General features: G+C 30.8%; 1 protein-coding gene across 2 annotated transcripts; it reads right to left on the bottom strand.

The window, feature by feature from the left end:
- Positions 1–5,294: 5,294 nt before the first annotated feature.
- Positions 5,295–11,483, bottom strand: LOC141457092 (putative odorant receptor 92a). 2 transcript variants are annotated; one of them, XM_074133610.1, is made up of 6 exons: positions 10,517–10,655; positions 9,780–9,924; positions 8,006–8,102; positions 7,820–7,924; positions 6,758–6,913; positions 5,295–5,560 (listed from the first exon to the last, which is right to left on the bottom strand). In XM_074133610.1, the coding sequence occupies exons 2-6, from the start codon at positions 9,857–9,859 to the stop codon at positions 5,498–5,500; spliced, it is 501 nt and encodes a 166-aa protein (XP_073989711.1). In that variant the 5' UTR covers positions 9,860–9,924; positions 10,517–10,655; the 3' UTR covers positions 5,295–5,497. The 2 variants fall into 2 exon arrangements, with proteins under 2 accessions (XP_073989711.1, XP_073989710.1); XM_074133609.1 differs by having other exon boundaries at positions 9,780–11,483.
- Between the last annotated feature and the right edge of the window lie 1,496 nt (positions 11,484–12,979).

Here is a 12,979-nt window from a genome sequence, read left to right as displayed (position 1 = left end):
TTGGGTCATGAAATTCTGTAAATTTGTGGCTGTTCTATATCTCCCACTGTGAACCACGTATTCGTATGAAATTTTGTTCTCTTGTACACTTTGTTTTTCTCAATTATAAATTATAGTTATTTTGGGCACAGATCTATAAATGTAGAAGATATAAAGGGTTGAAAATTTTTTGGGTCATGAAATTCTGTAAAATTATGGCCGTTCTATATCTCCCACTGTGAACCACGTATTCGTATGAAATTTTGTTCTCTTGTACACTTTGTTATTCTCAATTATAAACTAGTTATTTTGTGCAAAATCTATAAATGTAGAAGATATAAAGGGTTTAAAATTTTTTGGGTCATGAGATTTTGTAAAATTATGGCCGTTCTATATCTCCCACTGTGATCCATGTATTGGTATGGAATTTTGTTCTATTGTACACTTTGTTTTTCTCAATTATAAACTATTGTTATTTTGTGCACAGATCTAAAAAGGTAGAAGATATAAAGGGTTGAAAAATTTTTGGGTCATGAAATTCTGTAAAATTGTGGCTGTTCTATATCTCCCACTGTGAACCACGTATTCGTTTGAAATTTTGTTCTCTTGTACACTTTGTTTTTCTCAATTATAAATTATAGTTATTTTGGGCACAGATCTATAAATGTAGAAGATATAAAGGGTTGAAAATTTTTTGGGTCATGAAATTCTGTAAAATTATGGCCGTTCTATATCTCCCACTGTGAACCACGTATTCGTATGAAATTTTGTTCTCTTGTACACTTTGTTATTCTCAATTATAAACTAGTTATTTTGTGCAAAATCTATAAATGTAGAAGATATAAAGGGTTGAATATTTTTTGGGTCATGAAATTCTGTAAAATTATAGCCGTTCTATATCTCCCACTGTGAACCACGTATTGATATAGAATTTTTTTCTATTATACACTTTGTTTTTCTCAATTATAAACTATAGTTATTTTGTGCAAAATCTATAAATGTAGAAGATATAAAGGGTTTAAAATTTTTTGGGTCATGAAATTTTGTAAAATTATGGCCGTTCTATATCTCCCACTGTGAACCACGTATTCGTATGAAATTTTGTTCTCTTGTACACTTTGTTTTTCCCAATTATAAATTATAGTAATTTTGGGCACAGATCTATAAATGTAGAAGATATAAAGGGTTGAAAATTTTTTGGGTCATGAAATTCTGTAAAATTATGGCCGTTCTATACCTTTCACTGTGAACCACTTATTGGTATGGAATTTTTTTCTTTTATACATTTTGTTTTTCTCAATTATAAACTATAGTTATTTTTTGCACAGATCTAAAAAGGTAGAAGATATAAAGTTTTGAAAATTTTTTGGGTCATGAAATTCTGTAAAATTATGGCCGTTCTATATCTCTCACTGTGAACCACGTATTCGTATGAAATTTAGTTCTCATGTACACTTTGTTTTTCTCAATTATAAGCTATTGTTATTTTGTGCACAGATCTGAAAAGGTAAAAGATATAAAGGATTGAAAATTTTTTGGGTCATGAAATTCTGTAAAATTGTGGCTGTTCTATGTCTCCCACTGTGAAACACGTATTGGTATGGAATTTTTTCCATTTATACACTTTGTTTTTCTCAATTATAAACTATAGTTATTTTGTGCACAGATCTATAAATGTAGAAGATATAAAGGGTTGAAAAATTTTTGGGTCATGAAATTCTGTAAAATTGTGGCCGTTCTATATCTCCCACTGTGTACCACGTATTGGTATGGAATTTTGTTGTTTTGTACACTTTGTTTTTCTCAATTATAAACTATTGTTATTTTGTGCACAGATCTAAAAAGGTAGACGATAAAAAAGGGTTGAAAATTTTTTGGGTCATGAAATTCTGTAAAATTATGGCCGTTCTATATCTCCCACTGTGTACCACGCATTGGGATGGAATTTTGTTCTCTTGTACACTTTGTTTTTCTCAATTATAAACTATCGTTATTTTGTGCACAGATCTATAAATGTAGAAGATATAAAGGGTTGAAAATTTTTTGGGTCATGAAATTCTGTAAAATTATGGCCGTTCTATATCTCCCACTGTGAACCACGTATTTGTACGAAATTTTGTTCTCTCGTACACTTTGTTTTTCTCAATTATAAACTATAGTTATTTTGTGCACAGATCTATAAATGTAGATGATATAAAGGGTTGAAAAATTTTTGGGTCATGAAATTCTGTAAAATTGTGGCCGTTCTATATCTTCTACTGTGTACCACGTATTGGTATGGAATTTTGTTGTTTTGTACACTTTGTTTTTTTCAATTATAAACTATTGTTATTTTGTGCACAGATCTAAAAAGGTAGAAGATATAAAGGGTTGAAAAATTTTTGGGTCATGAAATTCTGTAAAATTGTGGCTGTTCTATATCTCCCACTGTGAACCACGTATTCGTATGAAATTTTGTTCTCTTGTACACTTTGTTTTTCTCAATTATAAATTATAGTTATTTTGGGCACAGATCTATAAATGTAGAAGATATAAAGGGTTGAAAATTTTTTGGGTCATGAAATTCTGTAAAATTGTGGCTGTTCTATATCTCCCACTGTGAACCACGTATTTGTATGAAATTTTGTTCTCTTGTACACTTTGTTTTTCTCAATTATAAACTAGTTATTTTGTGCAAAATCTATAAATGTAGAAGATATAAAGGGTTGAAAATTTTTTGGGTCATGAAATTTTGTAAAATTATGGCCGTTCTATATCTCCCACTTTGAACCATGTATTGGTATGGAATTTTGTTCTTTTGTACACTTTGTTTTTCTCAATTATAAACTATAGTTATTTTGTGCACAGATCTAATAAGGTAGAAGATATAAAGGGTTGAAAAATTTTTGGGTTATGAAATTCTGTAAAATTGTGGCCGTTCTATATCTCCCACTGTGAACCACGTATTCGTTTGAAATTTTGTTCTCTTGTACACTTTGTTTTTCTCAATTATAAATTATAGTTATTTTGGGCACAGATCTATAAATGTAGAAGATATAAAGGGTTGAAAATTTTTTGGGTCATGAAATTCTGTAAAATTATGGCCGTTCTATATCTCCCACTGTGAACCACGTATTCGTATGAAATTTTGTTCTCTTGTACACTTTGTTATTCTCAATTATAAACTAGTTATTTTGTGCAAAATCTATAAATGTAGAAGATATAAAGGGTTGAATATTTTTTGGGTCATGAAATTCTGTAAAATTATAGCCGTTCTATATCTCCCACTGTGAACCACGTATTGATATAGAATTTTTTTCTATTATACACTTTGTTTTTCTCAATTATAAACTATAGTTATTTTGTGCAAAATCTATAAATGTAGAAGATATAAAGGGTTTAAAATTTTTTGGGTCATGAAATTTTGTAAAATTATGGCCGTTCTATATCTCCCACTGTGAACCACGTATTCGTATGAAATTTTGTTCTCTTGTACACTTTGTTTTTCCCAATTATAAATTATAGTAATTTTGTGCACAGATCTATAAATGTAGAAGATATAAAGGGTTGAAAATTTTTTGGGTCATGAAATTCTGTAAAATTATGGCCGTTCTATACCTTTCACTGTGAACCACTTATTGGTATGGAATTTTTTTCTTTTATACATTTTGTTTTTCTCAATTATAAACTATAGTTATTTTTTGCACAGATCTAAAAATGTAGAAGATATAAAGTTTTGAAAATTTTTTGGGTCATGAAATTCTGTAAAATTATGGCCGTTCTATATCTCTCACTGTGAACCACGTATTCGTATGAAATTTAGTTCTCATGTACACTTTGTTTTTCTCAATTATAAGCTATTGTTATTTTGTGCACAGATCTGAAAAGGTAAAAGATATAAAGGATTGAAAATTTTTTGGGTCATGAAATTCTGTAAAATTGTGGCTGTTCTATGTCTCCCACTGTGAAACACGTATTGGTATGGAATTTTTTCCATTTATACACTTTGTTTTTCTCAATTATAAACTATAGTTATTTTGTGCACAGATCTATAAATGTAGAAGATATAAAGGGTTGAAAAATTTTTGGGTCATGAAATTCTGTAAAATTGTGGCCGTTCTATATCTCCCACTGTGTACCACGTATTGGTATGGAATTTTGTTGTTTTGTACACTTTGTTTTTCTCAATTATAAACTATTGTTATTTTGTGCACAGATCTAAAAAGGTAGACGATAAAAAAGGGTTGAAAATTTTTTGGGTCATGAAATTCTGTAAAATTATGGCCGTTCTATATCTCCCACTGTGTACCACGCATTGGGATGGAATTTTGTTCTCTTGTACACTTTGTTTTTCTCAATTATAAACTATCGTTATTTTGTGCACAGATCTATAAATGTAGAAGATATAAAGGGTTGAAAATTTTTTGGGTCATGAAATTCTGTAAAATTATGGCCGTTCTATATCTCCCACTGTGAACCACGTATTTGTACGAAATTTTGTTCTCTCGTACACTTTGTTTTTCTCAATTATAAACTATAGTTATTTTGTGCACAGATCTATAAATGTAGATGATATAAAGGGTTGAAAAATTTTTGGGTCATGAAATTCTGTAAAATTGTGGCCGTTCTATATCTTCTACTGTGTACCACGTATTGGTATGGAATTTTGTTGTTTTGTACACTTTGTTTTTTTCAATTATAAACTATTGTTATTTTGTGCACAGATCTAAAAAGGTAGAAGATATAAAGGGTTGAAAAATTTTTGGGTCATGAAATTCTGTAAAATTGTGGCTGTTCTATATCTCCCACTGTGAACCACGTATTCGTATGAAATTTTGTTCTCTTGTACACTTTGTTTTTCTCAATTATAAATTATAGTTATTTTGGGCACAGATCTATAAATGTAGAAGATATAAAGGGTTGAAAATTTTTTGGGTCATGAAATTCTGTAAAATTGTGGCTGTTCTATATCTCCCACTGTGAACCACGTATTTGTATGAAATTTTGTTCTCTTGTACACTTTGTTTTTCTCAATTATAAACTAGTTATTTTGTGCAAAATCTATAAATGTAGAAGATATAAAGGGTTGAAAATTTTTTGGGTCATGAAATTTTGTAAAATTATGGCCGTTCTATATCTCCCACTTTGAACCATGTATTGGTATGGAATTTTGTTCTTTTGTACACTTTGTTTTTCTCAATTATAAACTATAGTTATTTTGTGCACAGATCTAATAAGGTAGAAGATATAAAGGGTTGAAAAATTTTTGGGTTATGAAATTCTGTAAAATTGTGGCCGTTCTATATCTCCCACTGTGAAGAAAAAGTTACTTCCTATAAATATCTACTTTATTGTGCAGGCAAACTAATTAACTACAAATCGATCTAATAAAATTGAATGAGTTTTTAAGCAGTATGTTTAAGCATAGTTCTGATTTAGAGTAATACAAAAAAAAAACAATATCTGGACAAACTAATTGTACATAGCTTATTATTTAAATATCAATTGCCGATATTAATCACATTCCGCATCTTGAATTTTATTCAGCAGCTTCTTTAAATGCAAAAAGTAAATTGAAGTAGGAGTATGCAGTATTCATTACCTGAAACAAATATGTTAAATTTCATAAAGTGTGTCACAAACTCATGTCTAATGAGTTTTATTATTTAAAAAAAAGTTATATAATATTCAATTAAATGGGTTCCAAATTTTTACGAACCCTAAAATGACCAAAGTTCTTCAAATAAAATGATAAAATTTTATCCGTTAAAGCAACATGAACCTCTTTAACGTTTCTTCTTTAGTTTTGTTCTGAAATACATTCAACCCTTTAAGAGTCACATTGATTCTAGTGATGATGGTTTATGACCATATTGTATGTATCACAGAGAGGACATAAGATTTGTAGATTAAAGGTAATATGTCATGATGTGTTGTACCCCTTGTTATTCCTGCTATTTTCTTCATTGAACGCAATTTCGATTCGCTTTTCTACAAGCTTGTTTTACACGCTCTTCATCATTTTATTCCAGCTGTAACCTCATGCAATTTGGTGGATTGTGGGACTCTCCCACTTTAATGGAAGCTAGGTTTACAACCATTTCATTCTCATCTGTACAATTTTTTAACTTATTGAGAACATGATTGAAGTACGTTTTTAATGACGTATAACAGTTGCTAGACGTATACAAGACCATCGGCATACAAAAAGGGCGTGGATGTCCGTGATGTCTTCGATAAAAGTGAGGGTATCATCAAACTTTGTCTCAAAAGTAAAAAAGTAACGGGCTTAGTACTGAACCCCGGAGAAGACCCTGATTCGTCTTCTTTTAAGGAGATCCATAGTTTGATATCTGACTTTTCGTAACGCTGATCCAAAAAAAGAGATACTTAAGAGAAAGGAAAGAGAGAAATGCAGAAATATACTCCGTTGGGACAGTTTATTCAGCAACATGCATCTCCACTCCTGACAAAAGCGTCTTAAACTATGAAGAGTGCGGAAGAGTACTGATTTATAACTATGAATTCGTTACCACGCATTGCAATTAATAAAAAAATTCATTATCATTACTGTTTTGTTTTTTAATTTTTATTTTTGATGCATGAATATTCATTAAAATGTGTGACTTGTCACCAAGTTTTTAACGAATGATTTTACGCAGCCACTTCTTCTGTCCAGACTCATTTAAATAGTTCTAGACAAAAATTATTTGTTTCCTATCAGTAAAAAAAATCGTTCAAGTAATATTATTCTTAATTGTGAGGTAATTAATTCATTGAAATTTGAGTTTGTTCATACATAAGAAAAGGTTTCAAAAGACATTGGGAAGAAATATCCACCCTCCAAAGAGAGAGGTCTCTGTGCTCTGGCCATCATTATTTGTATCATCAGATATCCAGATTTATCCAAGTAATTCCAATCAGTCTTGTACAAAATGAAACTTAATTTTTCACTCTGCAACAAAAATAAATTATAAAAACTAAGAAGCGAAACTCATATATATTTTTTCAAACAAAAGAACGGTAAAGTTCCTCATTAAACAAAAAAGCATTTCAGTCTAGTTTGATTTCAAAACTATTGTTTTTTTTTTATTGCTGGAATAGTTTTCAATCATCTCAAATACTGCATTATCGACAAAATTGGTTTTAAAAGAAATAGTAAAAATAATAGGCGCTGATTCAAGGTTCGGGTCGAGCTACCAGGGTGTCAGAATTTCAAGAGAAATGGTAAGATCTAGAAGCTTGAGCTTCTTACAGCTCACTTACCAGTGATGGACAGTGTTGTCAGTACGAGAGAACACTGAGCGAAGGCAGACAGGGTCCTGAAAAAAGACTCCGGGCTTCAATTAATAATAAGCGCTAATGACCTTACAGCATATGACAAAATAATAGTTACAATAAAATAAAAAAAATGAAGTTTTTTTTTTTATATTCTTATAGTAACCTAAAACAGTAGTTTTTCTTTCAGAGTTTGCATACCCTTTCTTGTTCACGCTTATCTTTTACTATTGTAAACTGGTATTATTACGAACTTCTTTTCTTTCATTTGAAGCAAACTTGATATACTCTGTCTAATTGGGAGTTGCTAGAAGAAGAAACCGTACTGTTGCTTTCCTCATCCGCTAAATCTTAGCCGTCGTAGGTTCTCAGAGGTTCTGCTACGCCAAGAAACATTGGCGTCCATTCTAGTGAGAGCCGAATGGAATTGTTAAATGTTTCGAAAACGAGCAGACACGCTTAATTTTTATTTAATTAAAATGGTATATTTAATTTTTTAACATTAAAAATTCAAAATGATGCTTTTCACTTACAAAGACTTTAAAATAAGTCATTCTGCAAATAATTTACTTAATAAACTTACTGAAGTTATTATTTGTTCTCCACACCATGCCAAATAGAATACATTAAATGTTTCTGCACCACTTAGAGCTAAAGCCGTTAATTTTAATGCTAACGGATCATCTCCCTATAAAATAATGATAATAAATTTGTAAGTTGGATAACTTATTTATTTACTACAAAAAAAAAAAACTGCCAATATACTCACATAGATTACTACTCCTGCAAAAGCAATTGTAATTGTACCAAAAAAATAACTCACAAAGACTGGTACAGAAAGGGCAATATTTGCATCATTACATATCCTATAACATAGTTTGAATCAAAACAAAAATTATATTAGGTCAAATAATTTTATCTTATATTTCTTCTTATAGAGAGTACTTTATCATATTTTCTCAATTTTGACTACTCTTGCTCCGCGATCTTATGGATCTACTATTTTGAATGATAGAAAATATACATTTTCGAAGAAATGTTTTGTTTCTTTTATCTGTTGTGAGCATAGGAAATATTTCTCAATAATAGATAATAGTGGAATATGTGCTGCCAGTTTCTAAACATGTTTTGTTCAAAATCAAGTAACCGAGAGTAATCTGATTTACTGATACAATTCATTTTCAGCTTTTTAAAATTTGCATGTAAACAGTTTTAAAGGTTTTTGGCCTGAACACTCAAAAAAAGTAACTTTTTCTATAATTCTTAGAGTTCTAAGCAAGATATTCTAACAACTCCGAAAATAAAATCAAAGTTATTTCCAACAATATGTATATTAAACAAGTTTACATGAAATTACACTAGAGGAAAAATTTATAAATAAATATTCTCAGAACTGTCCTAAAACCAATTTCCCTGGAATAATTAATTGTTCGAAGAAAAGTTTTGGAACTACTGCACTTATCATATGCACTAAGTTTAGTTAAAAGCGTTTAAAGTGATTTTAGTAAAAATTTTAGGAAAAGAAAAATCTATTCAGCAAATTTGAACTAAAATTAGAAAAATTTGTTTTAAAAAAACTGGGAATTTTACTAACTCATACCAATCTTCTTCATTTACTCAAATGGTACTTTTGAGGTAAATATCACAACCTCTTCTAGAATTGCACTTAATAGAACTTTCCGGGGAAAATGTTCAAATCAGTTATACATCTACACATGTGCAACTAGTGTAACAAGGTCAAAGCAAATTGTTGGGGCATTTTGCAATAAAAGAGAACAAACAAACAAACAAATAAGTGATCATTTTTATTTTTTAAAACAAAGAAGTACTTGTAAAAAGATTTCTGTGGTTGGATTGTAGCCTAATCTGAGGCACAGTTAGTGCTGGAAAATATGGGCTTACTAAACTTTTACAGTAAATGTTATCTAGTTAGTAGAAAACAATAAATATTAAGAACAATTGGCCGTCTGCCTTTGAGATCCCGTTTCTGCACAGGCAAATGGCAAACAAACAAATTTAGCCCAAACAGAGGGACGTGTTGATTGAAGTCAATCATGATGTCAGAGTTGATTGTATTCAAGGCTAACAGCAGGGCTATCCGTAAGCTGGTCTTCCAGCAAGTGAAACCTGTGAAACGAAAGCGCTGAGCAACAATTTTTGAGAGGGCTTTAGGTAAGCATCGGCGAGAAGTAGAATGCGACCTAAAAAAAAGATGGGCTGCTGAGAGTTGAAGCCTTTTCGCTTTGTACCGGATATTTAAAGCCAAATCTGCCTGTCATAGAAATAATCTTCTCGTTTATAAAACAGTAATTTGCCCTGTCGAGATAAATGAAAGCGAAACTGAAGATACTGAACTAAGCGGGGAAAAAAAATATGCTTCGAGTTGAGGAAAGAAAAGGATATCTAACAAAAATTAAAACTTTGAATAAAATTAGCTAACCGAAAGTGCTTCTTTTCCGAACAAATTTTTCAGTTTCGAGCAATAAGTAACGATGATAAGAATAATAAACAAGTAATAATAATATAATACATAAATTACCAACTCTATAATTTTTAGATGATGTAGCACATTTTCTTTGAGGCAGTATTTGTAGGCACTATTTAATTCTTTATCCATCTTCATTATAGAGAAATCCACTGTTTTGTTTCTGTTACCAATTAATAAAAGTGTTCTTTCTTGCAAATGTTCTAGAGAATGTATCAATAATTCAATCTCCGAATGAAGAAATTGCGTAAATGTAAATAACATAAAAACACCACAGTAGATGGTCAATAACATCATATTTGCAGAATAAGTCTGCAACGAAAATGAAATTATATAAAAAGTCCAGGTATCTGTGCCAAATGGTGTCCATTCTGGAAATGGTAAATTATAAGATACTCCATTTGTATTATTTCCTAGAGTCGTTTCCAATGCGCTATGAAGTACAGGTGCCACTAAAATAACTACTACGCCAACACTTAAGACCAATGCCACAATCAAACCATATAAAAATTTCTTTTTCTTTTTTTCTTTTAACTTTAAATGTGGTCTGTAATTTTCTGTAAACTCATCATATCCATGTAAACCTCCATAATAATCTTTATGTATTCGAGCAACAATAGGTCTACATAAATTGAGTGAACATAGTAACGAAAATGTTAACAGTATCAATAACAACAGATGCACTGTTTGGAACAGTAATGACAATGAATTCATGACATAACCAGCAGTGATAGACAGCGCACAGAGATGATATACGAGTGTTAGAATATAAATCAAAAAGTGTACGATACTGACGGATCTCTTGCCTCTAGTTTTCACGTCAGGATAGAGACAGCTAAGTTTTTCTAGATGATGATATTCCTGAACCATGGTAATTTCAACAATGTCATTATCTTCAGAAAACAACTTTTCAAAAAAATCCATTTCTTTCTTGTATGCTAAAGAACGTGGTTAATGATTGAGAGATGTGTTAAAACAAAACCTTCCATTGCTCAATCTTTTCGGATATAAAATATTTAAACAGCACATGTTCTTTTTTTTCCTTGAATTATAAATTATTATCTCACTTCATATATGTAACAAGTAGTATTTAATTATTAAAATAACCAACGACGTAACAGGTGGGGAAATATGGATTGTACTTGCAATTGAAATAATAATCCACACACAATAAAAATCAATGACAGAGCTGAACAAAGTGAACCAGTTCAAATTTCCATTACTTTACCATAATAATGAGAATTCTTACCTACATCAAAGATTTTTAACGAAGGAAAATTACAAATTTAAAAAAAAAGAAGTGTACTGATTCTTTTTTTTTTAAAAAAAAAAAAAAATGAATTATTCAAAATTCCTAAAATAAAATAAAATAAATAAGTCCCATTTTGAAATTAAATTAGTTAGTTTTCCTGGAATTTCTCTAAAAACACTCCGTCTGATGTCGAAATTTAAAGAATTATTTACGTACACAAACACTATCATCACTATACAACTAAATACCTCTAAGCACACAACAATTAATGAAGTCACATTTAGACACCATTGAATCGCTCTAGGAAGGAATAAGCCAGTACGCAACGCTCAAGTTATCCTCATCTCATGGAAGCCACGAATGAGGAAGTAGTGGAAAAGAGTCACTGTTACCTCGTAGCTATCATGGAGAAGAGAGAAGTGAAAAAGGCCGCAGAGCAACTATTCCTTAAACTAATTGAATAATGAAAAAGATAGGGCAATGTATTGATAAATAAAGGAGGCATTAGAAGCCAACAATATCTATGAATACCAATATGTTGAATTTCTAAACAATATTGGTTAATGTGCAAACAAGACCACAAACACAATAAGTAAATAAAATAAATACATTTTCAAAAACATTATTAAATTTCACACGTCATAGAAGAAGCTAGACATTTTAATAAAAGCTTATTTTGATTTCAATTTTAAGAAATTAATGATAGAAAATAATGACTGTGAAATAACTCTATTAACGTTTGTAATTATTTTATGACTTCCAAAAAATTAATTAACTCGTAAGATATTTTAATAATAAATAGATAAAGCTAGATATTTTTATAAAACTCAATAATCTAATTTTAAGAATGTCTTTCTTAAAAACAAACCTTTGAGGAAACGTTTCAGAATATGCAGATTTTACACATACCAAGATACGCTTCAGATCTCTACCTGTTAATATAGCCAAGAACGGTCTTCTTCGCTAGTCTTAAGTTCCGTAAGGTTACTCCAAAGCTTAGCTCAGCTGGCTTTCATCTCCTTGAGAGCCTCCTTAAGGATCCTTTCGCTGATATCTCAAGGGTTCTGAACTCATAAAAGGGGATGCAGCGTCCTGCTTTACCTGGGGAATCCGCTTCTTAATTCACGCGGTCCTATTTACTTTTCCCAGGTTATTGAGTTTACTGACCCATTCCCAAGAAATTTGATAGTACAGGAGCTCATTTTTTAATGAAAACCTGTCTGGTCGAAATGATTATTCTCTCCTAGTTTCTATATTTCCTATTAAGTTTCAACTGAAACTTCTTCATATTGCATGCACGTATTTGCGGCTGGAAGATTCTTGAAACTTTTTCTACAGGTTTTCAGTCATGATCCTTGGACCAAACACCCAGCTCAGAACCTTTGGGGGTACATGACCCATTCGTGATCTATACTATGATGCACTCTTTAATGCCTGAAAGGTTGAAATAGTGCTCTACTTCGTCCTAGTACTCAGCTTTGAGGAAGAATTCTTTACGAATCTGTTGGTCTTACTCATATCGCTCTAAAAAAGTTCACCAGTGGAGGACCTAGTCAGGAATAACCACTCCTGGATACAATGCATCCATGCTTACCATTGCACTCGTAAGATTCTAAAGATGGCCACCTCTCGATCATAAGGTGTAGAGAGTTAAATCGAGAATTACCTCCAACAGGGACCATTTTTCGCAACGAAAAGTTATTCTGAATTAGAATTTATTGATAAAATATACATATTATGTATATTTAAATTAACTGCTTACTGTGAAGTGGAAAAAGAGGTCAGTATACCTTAGCAGACATAAATAATAATCTAGATAATGATGAATTCACAAATGGCAATGGTGATTTAAACTTGGGTGCGTACGATTTAGAATAAACTATTTGGCGTCTTTTTGTTTCTATTTTTTATTTGAAAATCAAGGAAACATCACTAAAAAAAATATTTATATATAAGTAAACAAATTTCAATGAATACAACTTATACAAATAAATTAAATAGAAGTT

The sequence above is a fragment of the Rhodnius prolixus genome, unplaced genomic scaffold (assembly GCF_049639745.1).
Source record: "Rhodnius prolixus isolate KJV_2025 unplaced genomic scaffold, Rpr scaffold_10, whole genome shotgun sequence".
Lineage (NCBI taxonomy): Eukaryota > Metazoa > Arthropoda > Insecta > Hemiptera > Reduviidae > Rhodnius > Rhodnius prolixus.
This window is presented reverse-complemented; position numbering and strand designations above follow the sequence as displayed.

Excerpts from the sequence above, each read along its gene's own strand:
- LOC141457092 (XM_074133609.1), bottom strand. The coding sequence starts at position 10,645 with ATGGATTTTTTTGAAAAGTTGTTTTCTGAAGATAATGACATTGTTGAA. Across the intron at positions 8,103-9,779 it reads CATCATCTAAAAATTATAGA|GATATGTAATGATGCAAATA; the intron begins GTTGGTAATTTA and ends ACTATGTTATAG. Across the intron at positions 7,925-8,005 it reads TTGCAGGAGTAGTAATCTAT|GGAGATGATCCGTTAGCATT; the intron begins GTGAGTATATTG and ends ATTATTTTATAG.